At 43.8% G+C, this 22,674-nt stretch overlaps 1 protein-coding gene across 3 annotated transcripts in view; it reads right to left on the bottom strand.

The window, feature by feature from the left end:
- slc12a4 (solute carrier family 12 member 4) overlaps positions 1-22,674 on the bottom strand; it is a 216,504-nt gene that overhangs the window by 136,511 nt on the left and 57,319 nt on the right. Inside the window, exon 1 of one of the 3 annotated variants that reach the window (XM_038806748.1) lies at positions 5,563-5,785. The exons of the other annotated variants lie outside the window; for them this stretch is intronic. Within the exon in view, the coding sequence (XP_038662676.1) occupies positions 5,563-5,770 (208 nt within the window). The 5' untranslated portion in view covers positions 5,771-5,785. Of the gene's footprint in view, positions 1-5,562; positions 5,786-22,674 lie in introns of those variants that run through there. 3 annotated transcript variants of the gene reach the window in all.

Raw genomic sequence — 22,674 nt, 5'->3', positions numbered from 1 at the left:
GGTCTTTTTTATTCTTCCATTTGTTTAAGCATTGCTGGCAAGGTCAGTATTTATTGCTCATCTCTAATTGCCCTGGAGAGGGCACGTGTGCCACCATTGTGAATCTCTGCGGTCCATCTTGTGCAGGACACAAATAGTGCTGTTAGGAAAGGAGTTCCTGGATTTTGACTCTGTGACTGTGAAGGAACAGCAATATAATTCCAAGTCAGGATGGTATATGGCTTGCAGGTAGACTTTCCATGCTTTTGCTAACCTTGTCCTTCCAGGTGCTGGAGGTTGCAGGTTTGGAAGGTTCTGTCCAAGGAGCCTTGGCAAGTTGCTCCAATTAATCTCGAGTAGGTAACATCTTGCTGTCACAATAGATCAGTGATGGAAGGAGTGAATGTTTAAGGTGATAGATGTGATGCCGTTTAAGTCAGCTGCTTTGGCCAGAATGGTGCCAAGTTGTGTGCGTGTGTGTTGTTGAAGTTGCACTCATCCAGGTGAGCGAAGAGTATTCCATCGCACTCCGACCTCGTGCTTTGTAGATGTACTGTATGCAAAGTATTTCACAGTGATTGCTGGACACCGGTCTCCTGTAAGGTCTTCTGGTGCCGCAGTGTTGAAATGGTCAGACATCATCTTGTGTTTTCCTTGGGTATTATTTTCTTTGCTCTGGTGTCTCCTTACCCTTCTGTTGCTTTATGAGCTGGATTGTGGAGTTACTCTGTACCACCATTTAACACAAAATAGTTTTTTTCTGGCAGACTTCCGATTGTCATTTGGATGGCTTTTTCCAAAGTCAGATCATCTTTAAATTGGAGAATATGCAAAAGTGTATCATTGACCACTACCACTACTATACACTCTTACAAGCACCAAGTATAGCGCCAACATAGCCACAGCCTTCAGCCAATCTGGATAACTAAGTACAAAAGTGTTTTCAGGTTCCTCGGGCTTTTGGACTACCTTGCCAAACTTTGCTCACTCCATAATTGTACTGCTTCTTAGCCTTCTTATGTTAAAGTAGGTGTCAAATTACTTCATTGCCTCCAAGTTATTTGAAGATTAACTTATTCTTTGTCTGGAAGTTGTCCTTAGCTATAAAAGCTACTGAATATAATCATGCATTCACTTGTTCAGCTTGTTTCCTTATTTAAGCCTGATGCCATCATATTTCTTAAAAATCTTCTCCACCGAGCGGCACAGTGGTTAGCATTGCTGCCTCATGGTGCTTAGGACCCAGGTTCGACCCTGGCCCCAGGGTCACTGGCCATGTGGGGTTTTCAGATTCTCCCCTTGTCTGCTTGGGTCTCACCTACACAACCCAAAGATGTGCAGGATAGGTGGATTAACCACACTAAATTGCCCCTTCATTGGAAAAAAATATATTTTTGAAAATCTTCTCCATAACACCCAATTTTACATTTGGTCTGGCCCTTTCCTCTGCCATAATTGGCGTGGTTGATTTTCTATCCCTGGTTGTTTTCAGCACAGGGGCGAACAGCTTTAACATATTTTTTTTCTTCCTGCTAAAAATAAAAGCTCATGGTGTAGGGGGCAACATATTAGTATGAATAGAAGATTGGCTGGCTTGCAGAAGACTGAGTTTGCATAAATAATTGCTGATTGACAGGATGTGACAAGTAGAATCTCACAGGGTTCTGTGCTTGGGCCTCAATATTTTACAATTGATATCGATAACTTATTTTTCGATTCCACTTTACCCAACTCATTCTTCATACCCTTCCATGCCTTATACACTAGCTTCTGATGCAAATTTCGTATCCTCAAACTGAATGTAAAATTCTAGCATGTTATGATCACTGTTACTTAGAGCATCCTTTATGTGGAGAGCAAAGTAGCCCAGTGGTTAGCACTGTTGATTCACATGTCCAGGGTCCCAGTTCGATTCCCGGCTTGGGTCACTGTCTGTGTGGGGTCTGTAGGTTCTCCCCATGTGTTCCCTCCGGGTGCTCCGGTTTCCTCACACAATTCCCAAAAAACGTGCAGTTAGGTGAATTCGATATTCTAAATTTTCCCTCTGTGTACCCTAACAGGCACCAGAATGTGGCGACTAAAGGCGTTTCACAGTAACTTAATTACAGTGTTAATGTAAGCCTACTTGTGACAATAAAGATTATTATTATTACAAGGTCATTTATTAATTCGTTCTCATCATAAATTACCGGGTCTAAAATAGACTGGCTGGTTCTGGAACATATATATTGTAAGAAAATGTCCCATATACACTACGAACCTAGCTTCCAGACTACCATTGCCAAATTGATTCATCCAATCTATAAGAAGATTAAAATCTCCGATGATTATTGCGGTATCTTCTTGATTTATATTCTGTCCTACAGAATAGCAACTGTGTGGGAGCCTATAAACCACTCCCCCTTCCCCCCAGTGATTTATTGGGTCCAACTAGGTCTGGCAATGAATGACTAAATTAATTAGGTGCCTGAGATGTTTAAATTTGCACCACTTGGACTAAAAGGGAGCAAAGCTGGTGGCCTTATTGCAAACTTAACTTCTCCAAAATAGTTCCTGAATAAAAATTGAGCCTCTAGTATGCCTTTCATTACTTTCCTCAAATCTGGCATAACCTCTGTAAGAAGTGCACAATGTTTCCTACCATTTAGCTAGTTTCTTATACAATCCTTAGATTGATCCCGAATTCCCAGAACATTGAGTTTAATTCCTTTTAATTTTATAAGCTTCAGAAGCAATCCAGTCATTATTAAAATATGTTGGTGTGTTCAAAGACTCACCAAGAAACTTATGTTCTTCCCTTTACTTATCTATAGAAGACTAACAAATTGGGTATTGTGGAAAGTTGTTTACTTTAGTTGCAGTAAACCATGGCGTCAATGATTCTGCTGTTTTCCAGTTACAGCTGCATGATCGCATCCCATTTTGGACGTGCACACAGTTAAAAAGAGTGATGAGTGTTAGAAAACCAGATAGCAAAAACAAAAGTAATATAATAAAACTAAAAATATAAAAGAACTGTTCATTGTTTTGAAAATGAATTGCAGTGGCCTCTCAAAACTAACATTAAAAGCTCATGGCTCTCATCATTTTTGAAAGGAAGTTAACGCCCGATGACTAGTTTTCAAAGTTTCTACAACTATATAAGTTTGTAGAACTTGAAGTTTTACTACTAAAATGAAAATTGTAGTGTAAGGGCCCTTCCTGTTGACTCCCTTATTTCCCCTTTCTTTATTTTTTGCTGTTATCATTTTTGATCTATGGATGCTTAAAGACCTAAATCTTTAAGTCAAGCAGCAGAGAGAATGAGAAATTCAAGAAGTTGCAACATAGTATATGGTGCTATCTTTGGACAACTAAAACCAGTTGTGGCACCCGAGAGATGGGGTGAGACTCAGTTTGATTGATTGGATGGTGGCCAATGAATTGTCCAAAAGGCCGTACCCTGCCCGGCAACAAATGGTGATTGGATCCGACTCGAGTGGAATGATTTTCAGAGACCCAAGGTAAGCAGATTCAAGACCTGGACACACAGGGACAATGACCTTCTCCCTCTCTTCTCTCGCTCCAGAATGGCTTTGAGTTGATGTATTTCTGAACCTACAGAGAACCTGAATGAATCTACAGTGAAACCATTACAGGCTTTTAAAAAATTTGTTCATGAGATGTGGGCGATTCAAACTATACCAGCATTTATTGCCCATCCCCAATTGCTCGAGGGGGCAGTTAAGAGTCAACCACATTGCTCTGGATCTGGAGTCACATGTAGGCCAGACCAGGTTAGACCACAAGACCATAAGACATAGGGGCAGAATTAGGCCACTTGGCCCATCGAGTCTGCTCCGCCATTCAATCATGGCTGATATTTTTCTCATCTCCATTCTTCCGCCTTCTCCCCATACCCCCTGATCCCCTAACTGATCAAGAACCTATCTATCACTGTCTTAAGACACTCAGTGATTTGGCCTCCACAGCCAACTGCGGCAAAAAGTTCTACAGATTCACCACCCCCTGGCCGAAGAAATTCCACCTCATCCCTTTTTAAAGGATCGTCCCTTAAGTCTGAGATTGTGTCCTCTGCTACTAGTTTTCCCTACAAGTGGAAACATCCTCTCCACGACCACTCTATCCAGGCCTTGCAGTATCCTGTAAGTTTCAATCAGATCCCCCCGTCATCCTTCTAAATTCCAACGAGTACAGACCCAGAGTCCTCAACCATTCCTCATACAACAAGTTCTTCATTCCAGGGATCATTCTTGTGAACCTCTGGACTCTTTCCAAGGCCAGCACATCCTTCCTTAGTTACCGAGCCCAAAACTTCTCAAAATATTCCAAATGGGGTCTGAACAGAGCCTTATCTAGCCTCAGAGGTACATCCCTGTTCTTGTATTCTAGCCCTCTCGACATGAATGCTAACATTGTATTTGCCTTCCTAACTGCTGACTGAACCTGCACGGTAACCTTAAGAGAATCGTGAACAAGGACTCCCAAGACCCTTTGTGCTTCTGATTTCCTAAGCATCTTCCCATTTAGAAAATAGTCTATGCCTCCATTTCTCCTTCCAAAGTGCATAACCTCACACTTTTCCACATTGTATTCCATCTGCCACTTATTTGCCAACTCTCCTCGCCTGTCCAAGTCCTTCTGCAGCCCGCCTGCTTCCTCAATACTACTTGCCCCACTATAGATCTTTGTACTATCTGCAAACTTAGCAACATGCCTTCCGTTCCTTCTTCCAGATCATTGATGTATATTGTGAAAAGTGGTCCCAGCACCAACCCCTGAGGCACACCACTAGTGACAGGCTGCCATCCTGAAAAAGACTCCTTTATCCCCACTCTCTGCTTTCTGCCAGTCAGCCAATCCTCTATCCATGCCAGCAGGATGACAGATTTCCTTCCCTGAAGGATATTAGTGAACCAGATGGATTTTTACGACAATCGACAATGGTTTCATGGTCATCATTAGACTTTTAATTCCAGATTTTTAGTAAATTCAAATTTCACCAGCTGTAGTGGCGGGATTTGAACCTGGATTCCCAGAACATTAGTCTGGGTCTCCAGCTTACTAGTCCAGTGACAATACCATAATGCCATCATCTCCTGCCTCCCCTTAGGCTGCAAAAAGAGACAGAGAGCGGGAGAGGGAGAGATAGAGAGCGATAGAGAGTGCGAGGGAGCGAGCGAGAGAGAGAGCGCGAGAGAGCGGTGTTTAACTGTGTTTAAACTTACAAACCTGGTGACTGTAATTATTTACCAGCCAAGGGCCAAAGACTTTGGGTATTTTTCGAAGAATTATTGGTTACTTCAATTGTGTTGCGACTCCGGGTCAAGGGGGTCTGGAATTGACTGCGCCCTAGCCCAGTGTTTTGTAACAGTGTCCAAGTTGGTATTAAATAAATGTAAATACATCACAGAATAAATCCAATTACTCGATAAAAGCAAATTACTGCGGATGCTGGAATGACAGCATCTGTAGGGAGAGAAATGAGCTAACGTTTCGAGTCCGATGACTCTTTGTCAAATCAAAAATCCAGCTACTCCTTGGTTACAAATCTACCAGACTTTTAAAATATTAAACCATTACCTCCATTACAAGGACACTTGCAAATGAGAATGAAGATGGCTGGACATTGACATAGACAACTGGGAGATTGATGCAGACTGCCAGGACCTCTGGAGGCTGATATAGTCTGTGGAAGGATTGGAAGAGATAAGGAGAAACATACTTCAGTTGGTTGAAAAGAGGACTTGGGCAAGCAGAAGCCAGCAAATCCTGCCCCTTCCAAGGCCATTACCTTCACTTGCAGCAAGTGCAACTTGGATGATAATACCAGAGTGGGGCTCCTGAGCTGCACTAGGAAATCTTCAGCAGAGTTGACCACCAAGGCGCAAACCATTGTTTCACGAGGTGGAAGTCTGCCAACAAACTCTCCAGACAAAAATTTATTTTAATTTACTTTTCTTTCCTTCTAGCAATGTTAAAATGTGAGAACAAAATACTCTAAGGAAGCGAATATTTCTGCAGACATTTGCGCTCAATTATTAAAAGTAATTACAGTATAGGTTAGTCTGCAGAAAGAGGTTTTGCCTCAACTTCAACATCATTTCTCCAGTCAGTACACATTGCTGCAGTTTTGTGCCTCTAATTCTAAACCCATGAAAGGTCAATTCATTCACAAACCAATCTCCCAAGTCAGAATACATCAAATTCAGTGGTAATCAGGTTTCCTTGAAAGAATAGAAGAAAAGCTTGGTTGACAACAGACAAAGACTTGTGAGCCCCACATTCAGAACATGTATATTCCACAGAGCTCTGAATTTACATATGACTTGTAACTAAGCAAGTGCTGTAAAACGCACAATGTCTTTATAATTACTACTGGCTACATATCAAGCATGTTTTGTATTCAGATCTAAAAATGAAACAAAACAAAAAATCTGTACTTTAAAAAAAAAGCACAGAAAAGAAAACTCATTCTACAGCGCAAATGAACCATTTGTTCCTTTAAAGGGGTAGTAAACTTAAGTATTGGTGAGACCAAAACCGTTTAGCACTCATTTGACACAGGGAATCAGGAAAGCTAGGCAATTCGATTGTGTAAGTTACAAAAACTAGCAGGGAATATTAGAGACACTTTGAGCAACATAAAACACATGGAAGGCAATATATAGAAGGCTTTTCTAAAGGCACATTCATAGGAAGACATGGTTGAGGAAGAACCCCTAAGAAATGACGGAGGCAAGCTCCTAGTTGAGGGCGAGGGAACTGCAGAGACTTAATATTAATTACCTTTTTTGCTTCAGTTTGCATGGATATTTGTTTGGAAAATGGGTTAATTACTAATATAATAATGGGATTTCACAAAAATGATCCAAATGTAGGTCATTACAAGGAAGTAATATATTTTGGAATTAATAATGAAGAAAAGGATACACACATTAATGTAACATTTTAAGTGAGGTCAAGGAGCAAAGGGACTTTATGTTAAAAACGTGTCAGAACAATAAAGAAAAACTGATTCCTTAGTTTTGTGTAGACCAGCATATAACACAAACGTAAGGCGGTAATGTTCATCTTGTGCAGGATATGAAGTAGGCCACAACTGCAGTAGTGTATGCAGTCAACTGAGCTAGACAGCTCGTTCGTGATGCAGAGCGAGGCCAGCAGCGCGGGTTCAATTCCTGTACCGGCTGAGGTTATTCATGCCTTAGAAATTCGACATGTCTCCAATGACTCTCTCAAACTTCTACAGATGTGCCATGGAGAGCATCCTACCTAGCTGCATCACAGCTTGGTATGGCAACTGCTCGGCCCAAGTTTGCAATAAACTGCAGACTGTGGTGAACTCAGCCCAACACATCACACATTGGAGCAGAACATCGCACCCTACTGAAAAGGGAAAACGGGGAAGTATATAGCATTGACCCCTTTCAAACCATTAACTTAGCTTTACCCCCATTGCCCATCAAATCATGACGGTCCGACGGAGATGCACAATTTCCTAAAGTGCTCTTCTTCATTGTGCTGGGTGCACACTATTGCCCCTAAAAAACACTAATTTCCATAAAACAAAAAAAGAAAACACTCAACTGATGTTGATATGAACACTTTTATCTCTATCAGTGGAATTAGGGCTGCTTCTGATATGGGGAATTTATCCGAAAAGAAAGCATAAATTCCTTCCATCCCTGAAAAATATGCTTTAGGAATTCTATCTGCAGTTTCTCTTAAACTCTTATCAACAGGAAGAGAGGGGCGCACCCTTAAACTGTGTACAGATTACAAACTGGAAAATGTTGCTTACTGCCCAACTTTTTAAAAATCATTGACAGGATGTGGGCAAGACCAGCATTTATTGTCATACTGTAAATTGCTCGAGATGGTGATGGGCTAACAGCCTTCATGAAACATTGCAGTCCTTGTTGTAAAGTTATTCCCACAGCTTCACCAGGATTTGACCCAGTGGCAATGTAGCAACAGCGATACACTTTCAATTCAGGTTGCTGTGTGACTTAGAGAGAAACTTGCAGGTGGGAGTTAGCACCTGCTGTCGTGCTCCTCTGGGTAGTAGACCACTGACTGAGGAGATGCTGTCAAGGAAGCCCTGGTGATTTGCTGCAGTGCATCTTGTAACTATTGCAAACTGCAACCATGCAGTGCCAGTGGTTAAAGTGAGTGAATGTTTAATGCTGCAGATGGGGTGTCATTCAAAGGATTGTTGCAATTTGGATAGTATCGGGTTTTGAGTCTTGTTAGAGCTTCATCCAGGAAAATGGTGAATATCTCTCACAGTCCTGGCTATGGATTGTAGATGGTGAGTAGGCTTTAGAGGTTGAGGCAAATTACTCACTGTAGAATATTCAGTCTCTGACCTGCTGTTATAGCCACAGTATTTGTGTGGTTGGTTCAGTTTCTGATCAATGATAACACACCCCCAACCCCAAGTGTTGATACAGTAAACTCCTGCCGTTCTCAGGGGTTCCATTCCATGCAATGTGTGAAATCACAAACGGTGAACTTGTGCATCTGCAGAGTCAGCACACACACGCACCGTCCGCTCTTTCTCCGTGACAATGGCATGGGAAATGTGAGAATTCACCATTTAAAATCGTGGATAAGCGAACCGTGATTACATGCCTAACTATATCTGCACGGGTAAACAAATTCACAATAGATGGGTCTCAAACGATGGGTATTGACTATGTTGGGAAATTTGACAATGGTAATGTGGTTCACTGTCGTGCAGGTATGGACGGAAATGGTCATTGCCTGGAATTTGTATGACAATTGTACTTGCCACTCTCCTTCGCAAGCTTGGAAGTTGACCAGGTCTTGCTGCATGCAGGTACAGAATGCCTCATTATCAAAAGAGTTGTGAATACTGCAACTATCAGCAAGCATCCCAGTTTCTGTCATTCTGAAGGAGGGAAGGCCATGGATGAAGCAGCTGAAGATATCTGAGCTCAGCACACTACCTTGAGGAACTCTTGCAGGAATGCCCGGGTGCTGAAATGATTGGCCTGCAACAACACAACCATCTTCCTTTGTGCTAGGTACGACTGCAACCAGTGGATAGTTTTCCCTAATTCCTATTCATTCCAGCTTTTTTAGAGTTCTTTGTTACCACACTGTCAAAGGCTACCTTGAAGTCAGGATAACTCGTGTCTCGAATTCAGTTCTTTCGACCATGATTGGACTAAGGCTGTAAGGAGGTCTGCAGTCAAGTGTTTTTGGCGGAACTCAAATGGAGTATTGCTGATAGGAGATCGGTGAATGCATGCTGCTGATAACAGTAGGCTGATAGGGTGGCATTCGTCCCATCTTTTGTGCACATCACATCGCTGGGCAATATTCCATTTTGTTGAGCTGAAGCAAGTACAGTGTTGCTGTACTGAAAGGTTTGGCGGGATTGTATCCTCAATTTGAAGACAAGACTTTATCTCAACAAGGACTCTGTGAAGGTCACTCTTACCGTTACTGTCCAATATATATTCATCTCCAACAGGTAGATTGGTGAGGACAAGGCCAAGTCAGATTTTACCTCATGATGGTCCTCTCGCCACCTGCCACTGACCCAGTTTTCTATCTATTTCTTTTAGGACTCAGCGAGCTTTATTATTAGTGGTGCTACTCTTAGGTGATTGACATTGAATGTTTTCTGCTCTTCTACAGCCAGTGTTTAAGTGTTTTCCAACGTAGAAGGGTATAGATTTATCAGGAAGGGCAGGTGGTGGTTATCAGCAGGTTTTCTTGCCCATATTTGACCTGATGTACAAGACCTCATAGGGTCTGGAGTCAATATTAAGAACTCCCTGAGCCATGCCCTTATGAGGAGTTGGGATGTTGCCTGACGCATATCATTCCGTCGGTATTACGGTGAAGCCTGTTGCTCGACTAGATGGTGACATTTCTCCCACTTTTGGCACAAGTTCCCAGATGCTGCTGAGGAGGACTTTGCAAGGTTGATTGAGTTGGGTGTGTCTTTGTCTTGTCAAGTGCCACTTCAGAGGGCAGCTAAGATTCAACTGTGGGTCATTTGTGGGTCAGACCAGATAAAGACAGTACACTTTAATTCCCAAAACATTAGCAAATCAGATAGGTTCTTAATAACAGTGTGTGTGTCTCTGGATTACTCACCCAGTAACATAATCACCATGCTACTGCACTCCATAACTCAAAGCTCTCTCAACTGTGGCAGGATAAAACTATTCAGGACAAGTCCTGGCTTTGAGATAGACTGAGGTGTTCAAGTAAAGATTTTAATTTAATAAGACTTTAAAAAGCACAACAGCAAACTCAAGGAATGTCAGTGTCTCTGAGAAACATGCAATGTCTGAATTGTTAACTTTGTTCAGGCCTTAATTTGAATATCCATTCTATTGGATAAAAAGATTGAAGCTGAAAATAAATTTCCCAAAGAATTCTGAGTGCACATTTGACCGGCAGCTTTAATCTCAGGACAATATACCTTAGATGCCGAGTAAAACACAATGAAACACCTTTAATGCTGAAGATACCTATGACAGCTCTACCTTCAAGATTAACAGATTTTTAGTCCACCACATACAAATTTAATATACAACAGAAAGAGTTCAACTCTCAGCTAAGACCATTAAACTAAAAGGTTCATGTGCTTCAGTAAAAAATATTCAAAGAATCAACTGTTTTGTGTCATGTACTTCAACTTCAAATATTGATGAAAAGTTGACACATAGTTGACTCCTTTTACCACATTGTGCTATAAATATAACTTATTTGAATAAGTGTTCTCTCCTTGTGCTGTAGTTCACTTCTACTTGGGATAAATTGTACCATTGAAAATTCAGCCACCTAACAGTTTGTCTTGTTGCATAATTATGGATCTCACGGGGCTGGGGCATGGAGAAGAGATGTACTTATTCACACATTTTTGATTGTTAAAATACCTCAGTTTGTGACATGTGATACTGCAAGAAAAATAGAAAAGACAATAAAATTAAGTCATATTGCCACAACGTATTGAATAGGAGTAGAATTGTGCCATACAACTGTGACTTAACTAACTTCAAATACAATTTTAAACCAGCAGCTGCACAAACCACACAACTCTGTTTAAATGCAAAGTCTCACAGTTGTTAAAGGAACACCATGGGGCTGGATTCTCCCTTACCCGGCGGGGTGGGAGGTCCCGGCGTAGCGGAGTGGCGCCAACCACTCCGGCGTCGGGCCTCCCCAAAGGTGTGGAATTCTCCGCACCTTTAGGGGCCAAGCCCTCACATTGAGGGGCTAGGCCCACGCCGGAGTGGTTGACACCACGCCGACTGGCACCAAAACCAGCCCCCAAGGCCTTTGACGCCCGCCGCCCGGGCTGGCTGAAAGGCGTTCGCCGGTTCGCGCTTGCCGCTGAAGTCACCACCGGCGCATGCGCGCTGGGGGATTCTCTTCCGCCTCCGCCATGGTGGAGGCCGTGGCGTCGGCGGAAGAAAAAGAGTGCCCCCCACAGCACTGGCCTACCCGCCGATCGGTGGGCCCAGATCGCGGGCCTGATCACCGTGGGGGCACCCCCCGGGGGCCTGCTCACGCCGCCGTTCCCGCCGCCACCAGAGGTGGTTCAAACCGCGGCGGCGGGAGAGGCCCCTCAGCGGCGGGACTTCGGCCCATCGCGGGCCGGAGAATCGCCGCAGGGGGTTCACCGATCGGCGCGGAGGGCACGCCGATCGGCGGGGCGTGATTCCCACCCCCGCCAATTCCCAGGTGGCGGAGAATTTCTGCCACGGCGGGGGCGGGAGTTCCGCCGGCCCCGGGCGATTCTCCGTCCCTCCGGGGGGTCGGAGAATTTCGCCCATGTTTTTTGATAGCATGGTATAAAATATAATAAAATGAACTTTTCAGACAAACTTAGCATGAGTTTGTAAAAGGCAAGTTATATTTAATGAACTTCGATGAATAAGATAACCAAGGTGGGGTAACCACATTTCTCCTGCTGAACACAGGACATATTTAAACAAAAACAACAGTCAGAACTCTGATGTACAAATATTCAAATTAACATCAAGTTCACTGACCCCGCTAAATATAATATATTGCCTTATTTTTTACTTATCTTTACTTATCAATGTTACAGTGCGAGGTGAGAATGACAGCCTTTGACACCAAGGCAGCATATGGCTGAGTATGGCATCAAGGACTCCTAGCAAAACTGGAAACAATGTGAATCAGGGGGAAACTCTCCGCTGGTTGGAATCATACCTGGCACAAAGGAAGTTGGTTGTCGTGGTTGGAGGTCAATCACCTGATCTCGAGGACAACACTGCAGGAATTCCTCAGGGGAGTATACTAGGCCCAACTATCTTCACCTCCTTAATCAATGACCTCCCTTCCATCATCAGGTCAGAGTGGGGATGTTTGCGGATGACTGCAGAATGTTCAGCGCCATTCACGGCTCCTCAGATAACGAAGCAGTCCATGGCCGAATGGAAAGACCTGGACAATATCCTGCCTTGGGCTGACAAGTGGCAACTTACATTTGTGTCACACAAGTGCCAGGCAATGACCATCTCCTACAAGAGAGAATCTAACCATCGTCCCTTGACATTCATATGGCATTACTGAATCCCCCACCATCAAGATCCTGAGGGTTACTATTGATCAGGAACTGAACTGGACTAGCCATATTAATACTGTGGCTACCAGAGCAAGTCAAAGGCTAGGAATCCTACGATGAGCATGTCTGAGGGTTCAAGTCAGGCTACCCTGACCTATACAAGAAATCCAGGTACGACTTCCGCAAAGCCATCCTAGATGCCAAGAGAGAATACCAGACCAAGCTAGAGTCACAGACTAGCATTAGAGACTCTCGCCGGTTGTGGCAAGGCCTAAACAACATAACGGGCTACAAAGCGAAGCCGAGCAGTATCTCCAGCAGCAGCGCACCCCTCCCTGATGAACTCGATGCATTCTATGCTCGGTTCGAGCAGGAAACCAATGATTCGCTGTCATTACCCCAGCAGCCCTAACACACCATTACAGCTTCTGAAGTCAGATCGGCTTTCCTGAAAGTGAACCTTTGGAAGGCGACGGGTCCGGCGAGATCCCTGGTCGTGTACTAAGAGCCTACACGGACCAGCTGGCAGATAGTGTTTGAGGATATCTTTAACCTGTCCCTATTCCGCTCCGAGGTCCCCACCTGCTTCAAGAAGACCACCATCATACCGATGCCAAAGGAAAAACAGGCAACGTGATCAATGACTACCGTCCAGTGGCCCTGACTTCAGTCGTAATGAAGTGCTTCGAGAGGTTGGTCATGAAGCGCATCACCTCCATACTCCCAGAACGCCTTGATCCACTGCAATTCGCATACCGCCGCAACCGGTCCCTAGCAAACGCCATCTCCCTGGTCCCCCACTCATCCCTAGAGCATCTCGACAACAAGAATACCTACATCAGACTCCTATTTATTGACTACAGCTCCGCCTTCAACACCATAATCCCAAACTGATATCAAAGCTCCAAAATCTAGGACTTGGCTCCTCACTCTGCAACTGGATCCTCGACTTTCTAACCCACAGATGACAATCAGTAAGAATAAACAACAACACCTCCTCCACAATAGTACTCAATACCGGGACCTGCAAGGCTGCGTACTTAGCCCCCTACTACACTCCCTGTACACACATGACTGCGTGGCAAAATCTGGTTCCAACTCCATCTACAAGTTTGCTGACAATACGACCATAGTGGGCCGGATCTTGAATAACGACGAGTCAGAATACATGAGGGAGATAGAGAATGTAGTAGAGTGGTGCAGTGATAACAATCTATCCTTCAATTACCAACAGCTGGTCATTGACTTCAGAAAGCAAAGTACTGTACACACTCCTGTCAGCATCCACCGGGCCGAGGTGGAGATGGTTAGCAGTTTCAAATTCCTAGGGGTACACATCTCCAAAAATCTGTCCTGGTCCACCCACGTCGACGCTACCACCAAGAAAGCAGAACAGCGCCTATACTTCCTCAGGAAATTAAAGAAATTTGGCATGTCCACATTAACTCTTACCAACTTTTACAGATGCACATAGAAAGCATCCTATTTGACTGCATCACAGCCTGGTATGGCAACTGCTCAGCCCAAGACCGCAAGAAACTTCAGAGAGTCGTGGGCATAGCCCAGTCCATCACACAAACTTGCCTTTCATCCATTGACTCCATCTACACCTCCCACTGCCTGGGGAAAGCATAATCAAAGACCCCTCCCACCCGGCTTACTCACTCTTCCATCTTCCTCTATCGGGCAGGAGCTACAGAAGTCTGAGAACATGCACGAACAGACTCAAAAGCAGCTTCTTCCCCCCGTTACCAGACTCCTAAACGGCCCTTTTATGGACTGACCTCATTAACACACCCCTGTATGCTTCACCCAATGCAGGTGTTATCTATTTACATTGTGTTCTTTGTGTTGCCCTATTATGTATTTTATTTTATTTCCTTTTCTTTTCATGTACCCAATGATCTGTTGAGCTTCTCGCAGAAAAATACTTTTCACTGTTCCTTGGTACGCGTGACAGTAAACAAATCCAATGCATGTAGCTCAACTCCTGACACCCCCCCCAAAGTCTGTCCCATCTGCAAGGCACAAGTTAGGAGTGTAATGAAATACTTTGAACTTGCCTGGATGATTGCAGCTCCAACAACACTCAAGAAGCTCGACACAATCCAGGACAAAGCAGCTAGCTACCCCTTCCACAAACATTCAATTGCTCCGTCACCGATGAACAGTGGCAGCTATGTGCACCATTCATGGATGCACTGTTGGAACTTGCCAAGGTTCCTTAGGCAGCACCTTCCAAACTCACGGCCACTACCAGAGATGGATAAGGGCAGCAGTTACCTTGCAACCCTCCAACCTGGAGGTTTCCCTCCATGTCACTCAACACTGCGACTTGGAAATATGTCGCCGTTCCTTCATTGTCACTGGGTCAAAATCCTGAAATTCACTCCCTAACAGCACCATGGATGTACCTACACCTCAGAGATTGCAGCAGTTCAAGAAGGTAACCCACCACCACCTTTTGAAGGGCAACTAGGGATGAGCAATGAATGCTGATCTAACCAGTGACGCACACATCCCGTAAATGGATAAACAAATAAATAAATTAGTGAAAAGAAAGTGAAAGTCGCCATCATCACTTGAGGACCATAGGCTGCTCTTTCCTTTTCAGAGAGAGCTGACTGGTGGTGATTTATTCTGAGAGTCACCACACCTCAGGCAAGGGGCAAGGTTGAGAAGACAGGCCCTTCGGAATAACCTCAGCCTATAGGGGATGTAAGCCGTGCTGTTGGTGTCGTCCCGCATAACGAACTAGCTGTCTAGCCAACTGAGCTCACTAAACCCCAATATATTAAGCATATACTGACAATTGAGTGGTTGCTGTTCTCTAGGAATGACTGCCATGTCCTCATCTTGCAGTATTGTGAACTTTATTTCTTCGCTTGAAACACATTTTTCAGTTGTAAAATGTAGTACAGTCCAAGTCAAAATTCACTCAAACAAAACAACCTTCAGGTATAAACACGTGGAGGGGGGTCAAACAGTCTTCATTACTGAAAAGACACAATCAACAGGGGGTGTGGTGCAAAACCAGAGTGCCTTGAAAGACAATAGATATCATTAGGAAGAAAAAGGTTGGCCACCTACTGTAGACTTAACTACAGGACTTTCCCTTTAAAAACAGGCAGCGTCTAGGATGCTATTTATATGGACTCCGTGACGACATTCAACCAAGTTTCACAAAAGACTAACAATAAAAAATGAGTGCTTGAAATTGGAGACAACCCATTTGCTCGTAGGAAACAGACAGTTGGGATATTGAGTATGTACATAATTTGGTAGGATGTGACTAGTGATGTTTCTTAGGGATCTGTAGAATATTGATTTTCACTATACTAATAAAAGACTTGGCTCAAGTAATAGAGAGCCCTACATCCATGTTTGCTCACAATAACAAATTATGTGACATTATAAATAGTGTAGATGGGAGCAAAAGGACATCACTGGATTAAGGGAGTGGGCAAATTGTGGCAGATGTTCAATGTGGAATCTGGATCTAAAATAAATAGGTTGGAGTATTTTCTAAATAATGAAAAGCTAGGGACTGTGAAGCAATCTAAGGGTCCAAGTAAAGAAATCATCAAAATGTTTGTGGGCAGGCATAACAAATATTTAAAGCTGCAAATGGAATGTTGGCCTTTATTACGAGGCAGCTGAAATCTAACATGACAGACATTATGTTACAGCTGTACAGAGCTCTGCTTAAACTTCGCCTGAAATAATGCACAGCAAAAGGAAATACTGGCCATGGAGGCAGTACAATACAGATTCACCAGAATGTAACCAGAGCTAAATTTTGAGGATAATTGTATACATCAGCCTTGTAATCACTTGAATATAGAACAGTAAGGGGCAATGTTTAAGACATGGGAGGGATTTTATAGGGTTGTATAATAACTCGAAGCGACTCAATGTGGCAAGTAATGAACTAAAGGATATATTGACTGAGAAGAACTATGGACACCAACGGTTTTAACAGCACAAATATACAAGTCTACTGCTAACACCCTGGCTCCAACTGCCACCCTCCAGCCCCGGGTTGGCACACTTGTGCTCTAACGTCACCAGCCCGGCCATGTGGCCACGAAGAATTGCCCAAAGGGGCCATGCCACTACACTTCCCCCCCCCCCCTCCCCCTCCCCTCCCCCCCCCAGTCCCTCTCCTGAGACCACCTCTAACCTATAATTAAAGAAAAATAATTGCAAACAGCAATATTACAGAAGGGACACCAGGGATAAACAATTCTTATCAACCTGTCTGGAAACATTCGGACCCTTGTGGAACCCTGAATCTCTGTTTGGGTTTCTTCAGCAGCCGACGACACAGGTTCCCTTAATGCAGCTCACCTGCTGACCACCTCTGGAGCTAGACCTTTGACGGCCCCATCTTCTACCAATGCCACTGAAGCCAGCAGCTGCCTTGGCTCCACCGAGGGTATAGAAATCTCTCTTTCAGGATCTGGTAAGTAAGAGCTTGCTATGTGACATGTTTGCTTGTCTCCCAGAGTTGGCTCTAGTCTCTTGTATAAGTGGTCGACATGCTTCTTTATTCGACAGGCTCGTGTCTCCACCACATACGAGACTGGCCTGTCTGCTCCAAATCTCCCTCGCACCCAGGCAGGTGCGCCACTAAAAGTTCTTTGCAAAACGAGGTTGTCAACATTAAACAATCTGTCCCTTTTATGAGACTCATGATACACTTTCTGAGAGGCTTGCCTAGCCTCCACCCATTCCAACAAACTTTCCAATCACAATGGTAATGCCCTATGGGCTTGCTTCTTCATGGAAACCTTGAAGGTCTGCACAGCTTGCTCCGCCAACCCAAAGGTGGAAGGCAGGCACGAATGCCATGAGGCTTGACAAAAGTCTGAAATCCGTGAGTCGTGAATGCCATTACTTTCTTGGATAGTAACACTTCGGGAAAACCAGGGATCGCAAAGATCTGCCTCAGTTTGTCACTAGTAGATGTAGCTGTGGTGGATCGCATGAGCAGAACATCGAGCCATTTGGGATGGGCATCTACTATGATGAGGAACGTGTCCCAAAAAAGGCCCAGCAGAATCTATGTGAAGCCATGACCATAGATGGCCCGGCCACTTCCAAGGGTGCATGTTCACTGTTGGTGGCAATGCCTACTGGGTTTAATACTTCTCACTCTCCCCAACCATTTGTTCAATTTCTCTATCAATGCCAGGCCACCAGACATGGGCCGGGATTCTCCGAGCCTGCGACAGGTCGGAGAATCGGCAGGGAGCACGGGAAATTCCCGCTACGCCGCTCCAACGCTGGGCTGCCAATTCTCTGGGGTCGGGGGTCGCTGAAATAGGCCCCGCAGCAATTCTCCGCGGGCGATGGGCCGAACTCTGGCCGAGTCCCACTGCCGTGATTCAAACCTGGTACCACCAGGCGGGAGCTCGGACCCACGGCTGCTGTGGACGTCCTGGTGGGGTGGGAATCTGACTCCGGGGGGGGAAAGAGGGTCTCCACAGGGTCCAGGCCCGCGATCGGGGGCTTCCAATCCAGAGGCGGTCGCGATCTGGAGGGGGCCTACCTTCTTCCGCACAGGCCCGCTGTTAGGTCCCCAACATGTTGCTCCGTGATGGCGCGGAGACAGCAACCACGCGTGCGCCGGCCATGGCTCGCATGCGCGGACCCACGCCGGCTGTGTAGGGCCGCCTTTCGCCGCTGGAACAGCCACAGCACTCCACTGCCGTGCTAGCCCCTAAAAACTGGAGAATTGTTGGGCCAGGAGGCCCATTGACGCTGGCGTACACCACTCCGGTGTTTATGCCTGCGTCAACACTTGGCCGGGATTTCGGAGAATCCCGGCCATGGTTTCTGGCCACATTTTATCTTGCTCTGGCTAGGATGGGCATCATGCAACTCTTGGAGCAGTGGCTATTTCCCCGGGTGTTGTGTGGTATGATGATATGGGCCCTTCACAAAAACATCCCATCTTCATATCGTTCTGTCATATTTTGAATGATTGAACTTTTACCATACAAGGTAACTGGAGTAAGAATTACTTTCAAAGCAATGTATATTTTCATAAATTTAAAATGGCGACACCAGACAAGATATGCTCATCAATTTCTTCACTAAGTTACTAACACAATTTGCAATTCATTAGCTCTTCAGGATTTTCTATGTAATTAGAGGGTACTGTACCACATTAGCCAGGTTACTGGATTAATAGTTCAGAGGCCTGGACTAATGATCTGAAGACAAAGTTCAAATCCCACCATGGCAAACATACGAGCACTAGTAGGTTATTTGGCCGCACATGCATGCTCAGTCATTCAATAAGATTATGGCTCATCTGATTTTGGATTTAACTCCACTTTCCTGCCTGGCCCCATAACTCTAAACCCCATTGCAGGTCAAAAATCTGATAAACTCAGCCTCGAATATGTTCAATGACCCAGCCTCCAGTGTTCTCTGGGCTAAAGAATTCCAAAGAATAAAGACTCTGAAGAAATTCTTCCTTATCTCCATCTTAAATGAGATATTCCATATTTTAAAGATTTCCTTCATGAAGGGAAACATCCTTTTACTATCTAGCCTGCCAAATCCCCTCAGAATCCTAAATGTTTCAATAAGATCACCTTTCATTCTTTTAAATTCAGTTGAGAATAGGCATGGCCGACTCAACGATTCCTCCTCCTAAGGCAAACTTTCACCCCAGGAATCTATCGAGGGGAATTTAAATTTAATTAAATAAAGGTGGAAAAAAGGTAGTTTTAGCAATGGTGACCGTGAAACTATTGAATTTCTGTAAAAATCTGTCTGGCGTACTAATGTCCTTCAGGGAAGAAAACCTGACATCCCTATCTGATCTGTACATGTGACTTCAGACCCAAATAATGTGGTTGACTCTTAACTGTCTTCTGAAGTGGCCGAGCAAACCAGTCAATTATTTTCAAGAAAGTGGCTACTATCACCTTTAAGGGAAATTAAGGATGAGCAAGAAATGCTAGGCTTGCCAGTGATAGCCTCATTCTATGAATGAATTTTTTAAAAGTCTGTGAAAGTGGCTGACTTTATGACAGAGTGGGAATTTTTTTTCCAAGAACAGAGACCAAGAAAGACTGCAAGACTTTTGGAGGAAGTCAGATAGACACCAAAAAAGAGAATGAAAGCGACTGGATCTTCCCTGGGGTGAATGACACAATACAAATCATACAAATCATTCTGCTTCAAAGTAAGTAAACCAACCCATTGAAATAGTCTTCTTTTTCATTATCTAAATACAAGTTATACCAGAGGGTCTTTCCCCCCACGTTTTTGCCCACTTACCTAACCTGTCTATGTCTCTCTGTAGACTCTTTGTGTCGTCAGCACCACTTGCCTTCCCGCCTATATTTGTTATCATCTGCAAACTTGGAAATAGTCCATTCACTTCCCTCGTTCATGTCATTAATATACATTGTAAATAATTATGGCCCCAGCATGGATTCCTGTGGGACCCCACTAGTTATTGGTTGCCATCCTGAAAATGCTCCTCTGATCCCAACTTTCTAGCCAATCAGTTAGCCAATCCTCTATCGATGCTAAACTCCAACCCCAACATGATAGGCTCTTATCTTATTAATCAGCCTTTTGTGTGGTACCTTATTGCATCAATTGGTCCCCCTCCATCTAGCCTGCTTATTACCACCTTAAAATAATTCTAATATATTTGTCTGGTATGATTTATCCTTCATGAAGCCATGCTGACTCTGCTCGATCATATTATGCATTTCTAAACGCTCTGCTATTACATTCTTTATGATGGACTCTAACATTTTCCCAATGACAGAAGTTCAGCTAACTGGCCTATAGCTACCTGTTTTTTGTCTCCCTCCCTTTTGGAATAAGGGTGTTACATTGGCAGCTTTCTAATTTTCTGGGACTTTGCCAGAATTTAAGGATGCTTGGAACATTACTACCAGTGCATCCACCATATCTGTAGCTACTTTCTTTAGTATCCTGGGATGCAACCCATCAGGTCCAGGGTACTTATCTGCATTTAGCCCAATTAGTCTCCCTGGTACTTTTTCTCTAGTGATAGCTATTGTATTTATTTCCTCCCCCACTTCTGCCCCTTGATTTTTGGAATGTTATTTGTGTTGTATACCGTGATGACTGACACAAAATAGTTGTTTAACTCCTCTGCCATTTCCTGGTTCCCGATTATTATTTCCCCAGTCTTTACGGGGCCTATGCTCACTTTGGCCTCTCTCTTCCTTTCTATATATTTAAAGAATCTCTTGTTTGTTCTTATATTGCTATTTAGCCTCATAGTTTATCTTCTCCTACTCCATTATATTTTTGATCATCCTTTGTTGGTTTCTAAAACTTTCCCAATCCTCTGGTTTACTACATTATACGTTTTTTATTTCAGTTTAAGATTATTCTTCACTTTCTTGGTTAACCATAATTTATTTATCCTCTTCCTAGAATCCTTCTCCCCCCACTGGGATATACTTTTGCTGTGAGTCATGAACTATTTTCATAAACGTTTGCCATTGCTGATTAACCATCTTTCCTGCTAAAACTTTCCCAGTCCGCTCCCGTCAACTCGGTCCTCTTTCCTTTATAATTACCCTTATTTAAATGTAGCAGTTGTTTCTAACCCAGGTATCTCATACAAACTGATTGCTAAATTCCATCATGTTATGGTCACTGCTTCCAAGGAAACCTTTGACTGAGATTGTTTATTAAATCTGCCCCATTACACATTAACAGATGTAAAATAGCCTGATTCTTGGTTGGATCCACAACACATTGTTCTTGGAAACTGTCCTGAATACACCATGAATTCTTCACGGCTACCTCTGCCAATTTGGTTTTCCCAATGCACATGAAAATTAAAGTCATGTTTTTTTACATACTCTTATTATCTCCTGATATATTCTTCATCCGACAGTACAGCTACTGTTAGGGGGCCTAAAGACTACTCACTCCAACCAGTGTTGTCTTGTCCTTGTTATTTTTTTTTAAACCTCCACCCATATGGATTCTACAATCTCTGATCCAATATTCCATATTATACGAACAAAGCTACCCCACCACCCTTTCCTTCCTGTTTGTCCTTCCAAAAAAAATCTCATACCCCTAAATATTTAGCTCCCAGTTGTGATCTCTTTGTAATCACATTTCTGTATTGGCTATAAGATCAAACCCATTAACCTCAATTTGTGCTGTTAATTCATTTATTTTGTGCCGTATATTTAAGTAAAGAGCCATTCATTTAGCATTGTTACCATTTTTTCCCTTTTTGACCCTTTTTGTTGCTATTTAAAAAATGTTTTTACATTCTGTCCCTTCCTGTGACACTCTGGTATCATTACTTAAGTAGCTGCCTTGTAATGCTGCCATAGCCTTTTGCTTTGTAAGCCTACATATCCTCTCTCTAGAACCATCCCCTTCCCCCCACCCCATTTAGTTTAAAACTCTCTACTTTCCTAGTGCAGTTTGCAAGAACACTGGCCCCAGCATGGTTCCAATGTAGATCATTCCAATGGCAGTGTTCCCACTTTTCCCAGGGCTGATGTCAGTGCATCACAAGCCAAAACAATTCCTCTCACACCAGTCTCTAAGCCATGTATTTATCTCTCTAGTTTTATGTACCCTGTGCCAATTTGCACACGGCTGAGGTAATAATCCAGAGACTATAGCCTTGGAGCTTCTGTTGTTTAATTTAGTGCCTAGTTCCTCAAACTCTCTATGCAAAACCTCTTTTCTTGTTCTACCCGTGTTGCTGGTGCCTACATGGATCACAGCAACAGAATCCCTCACCCCCCCCACCCTCCATTGCAAATCATTTTCCTCCCCTGTGGTAGTATGACTAGAGGTACTACGGTACCTGGGAATGTGAGCTACTATTGGTGGAGAAGGCTCGCTGCTCATTGGCCCAAGTGTTGCTTTTTCATTGGTCAAGACGAAGGTAGCTCCGCCCAATGAGGTGGGGTATAAGAACCCGTGTTTCCCAGCAGCCATCGTTCTTTCTGTACTCAAGCTGCTGGGGAAACATCTTGTAGATTAAAACCTTCAATTCGGACTACTCCTTCGTTTCAGTGGTTATTGATCGCGCATCATCCCCCTCCCACTGCAAATTGTTTTCCAGC

Source organism: Scyliorhinus canicula, chromosome 9 (assembly GCF_902713615.1).
Source record: "Scyliorhinus canicula chromosome 9, sScyCan1.1, whole genome shotgun sequence".
NCBI lineage: Eukaryota > Metazoa > Chordata > Chondrichthyes > Carcharhiniformes > Scyliorhinidae > Scyliorhinus > Scyliorhinus canicula.
Note: the sequence above shows the minus strand (reverse complement) of the source record. Positions and strands in the feature narration are given on the sequence as shown.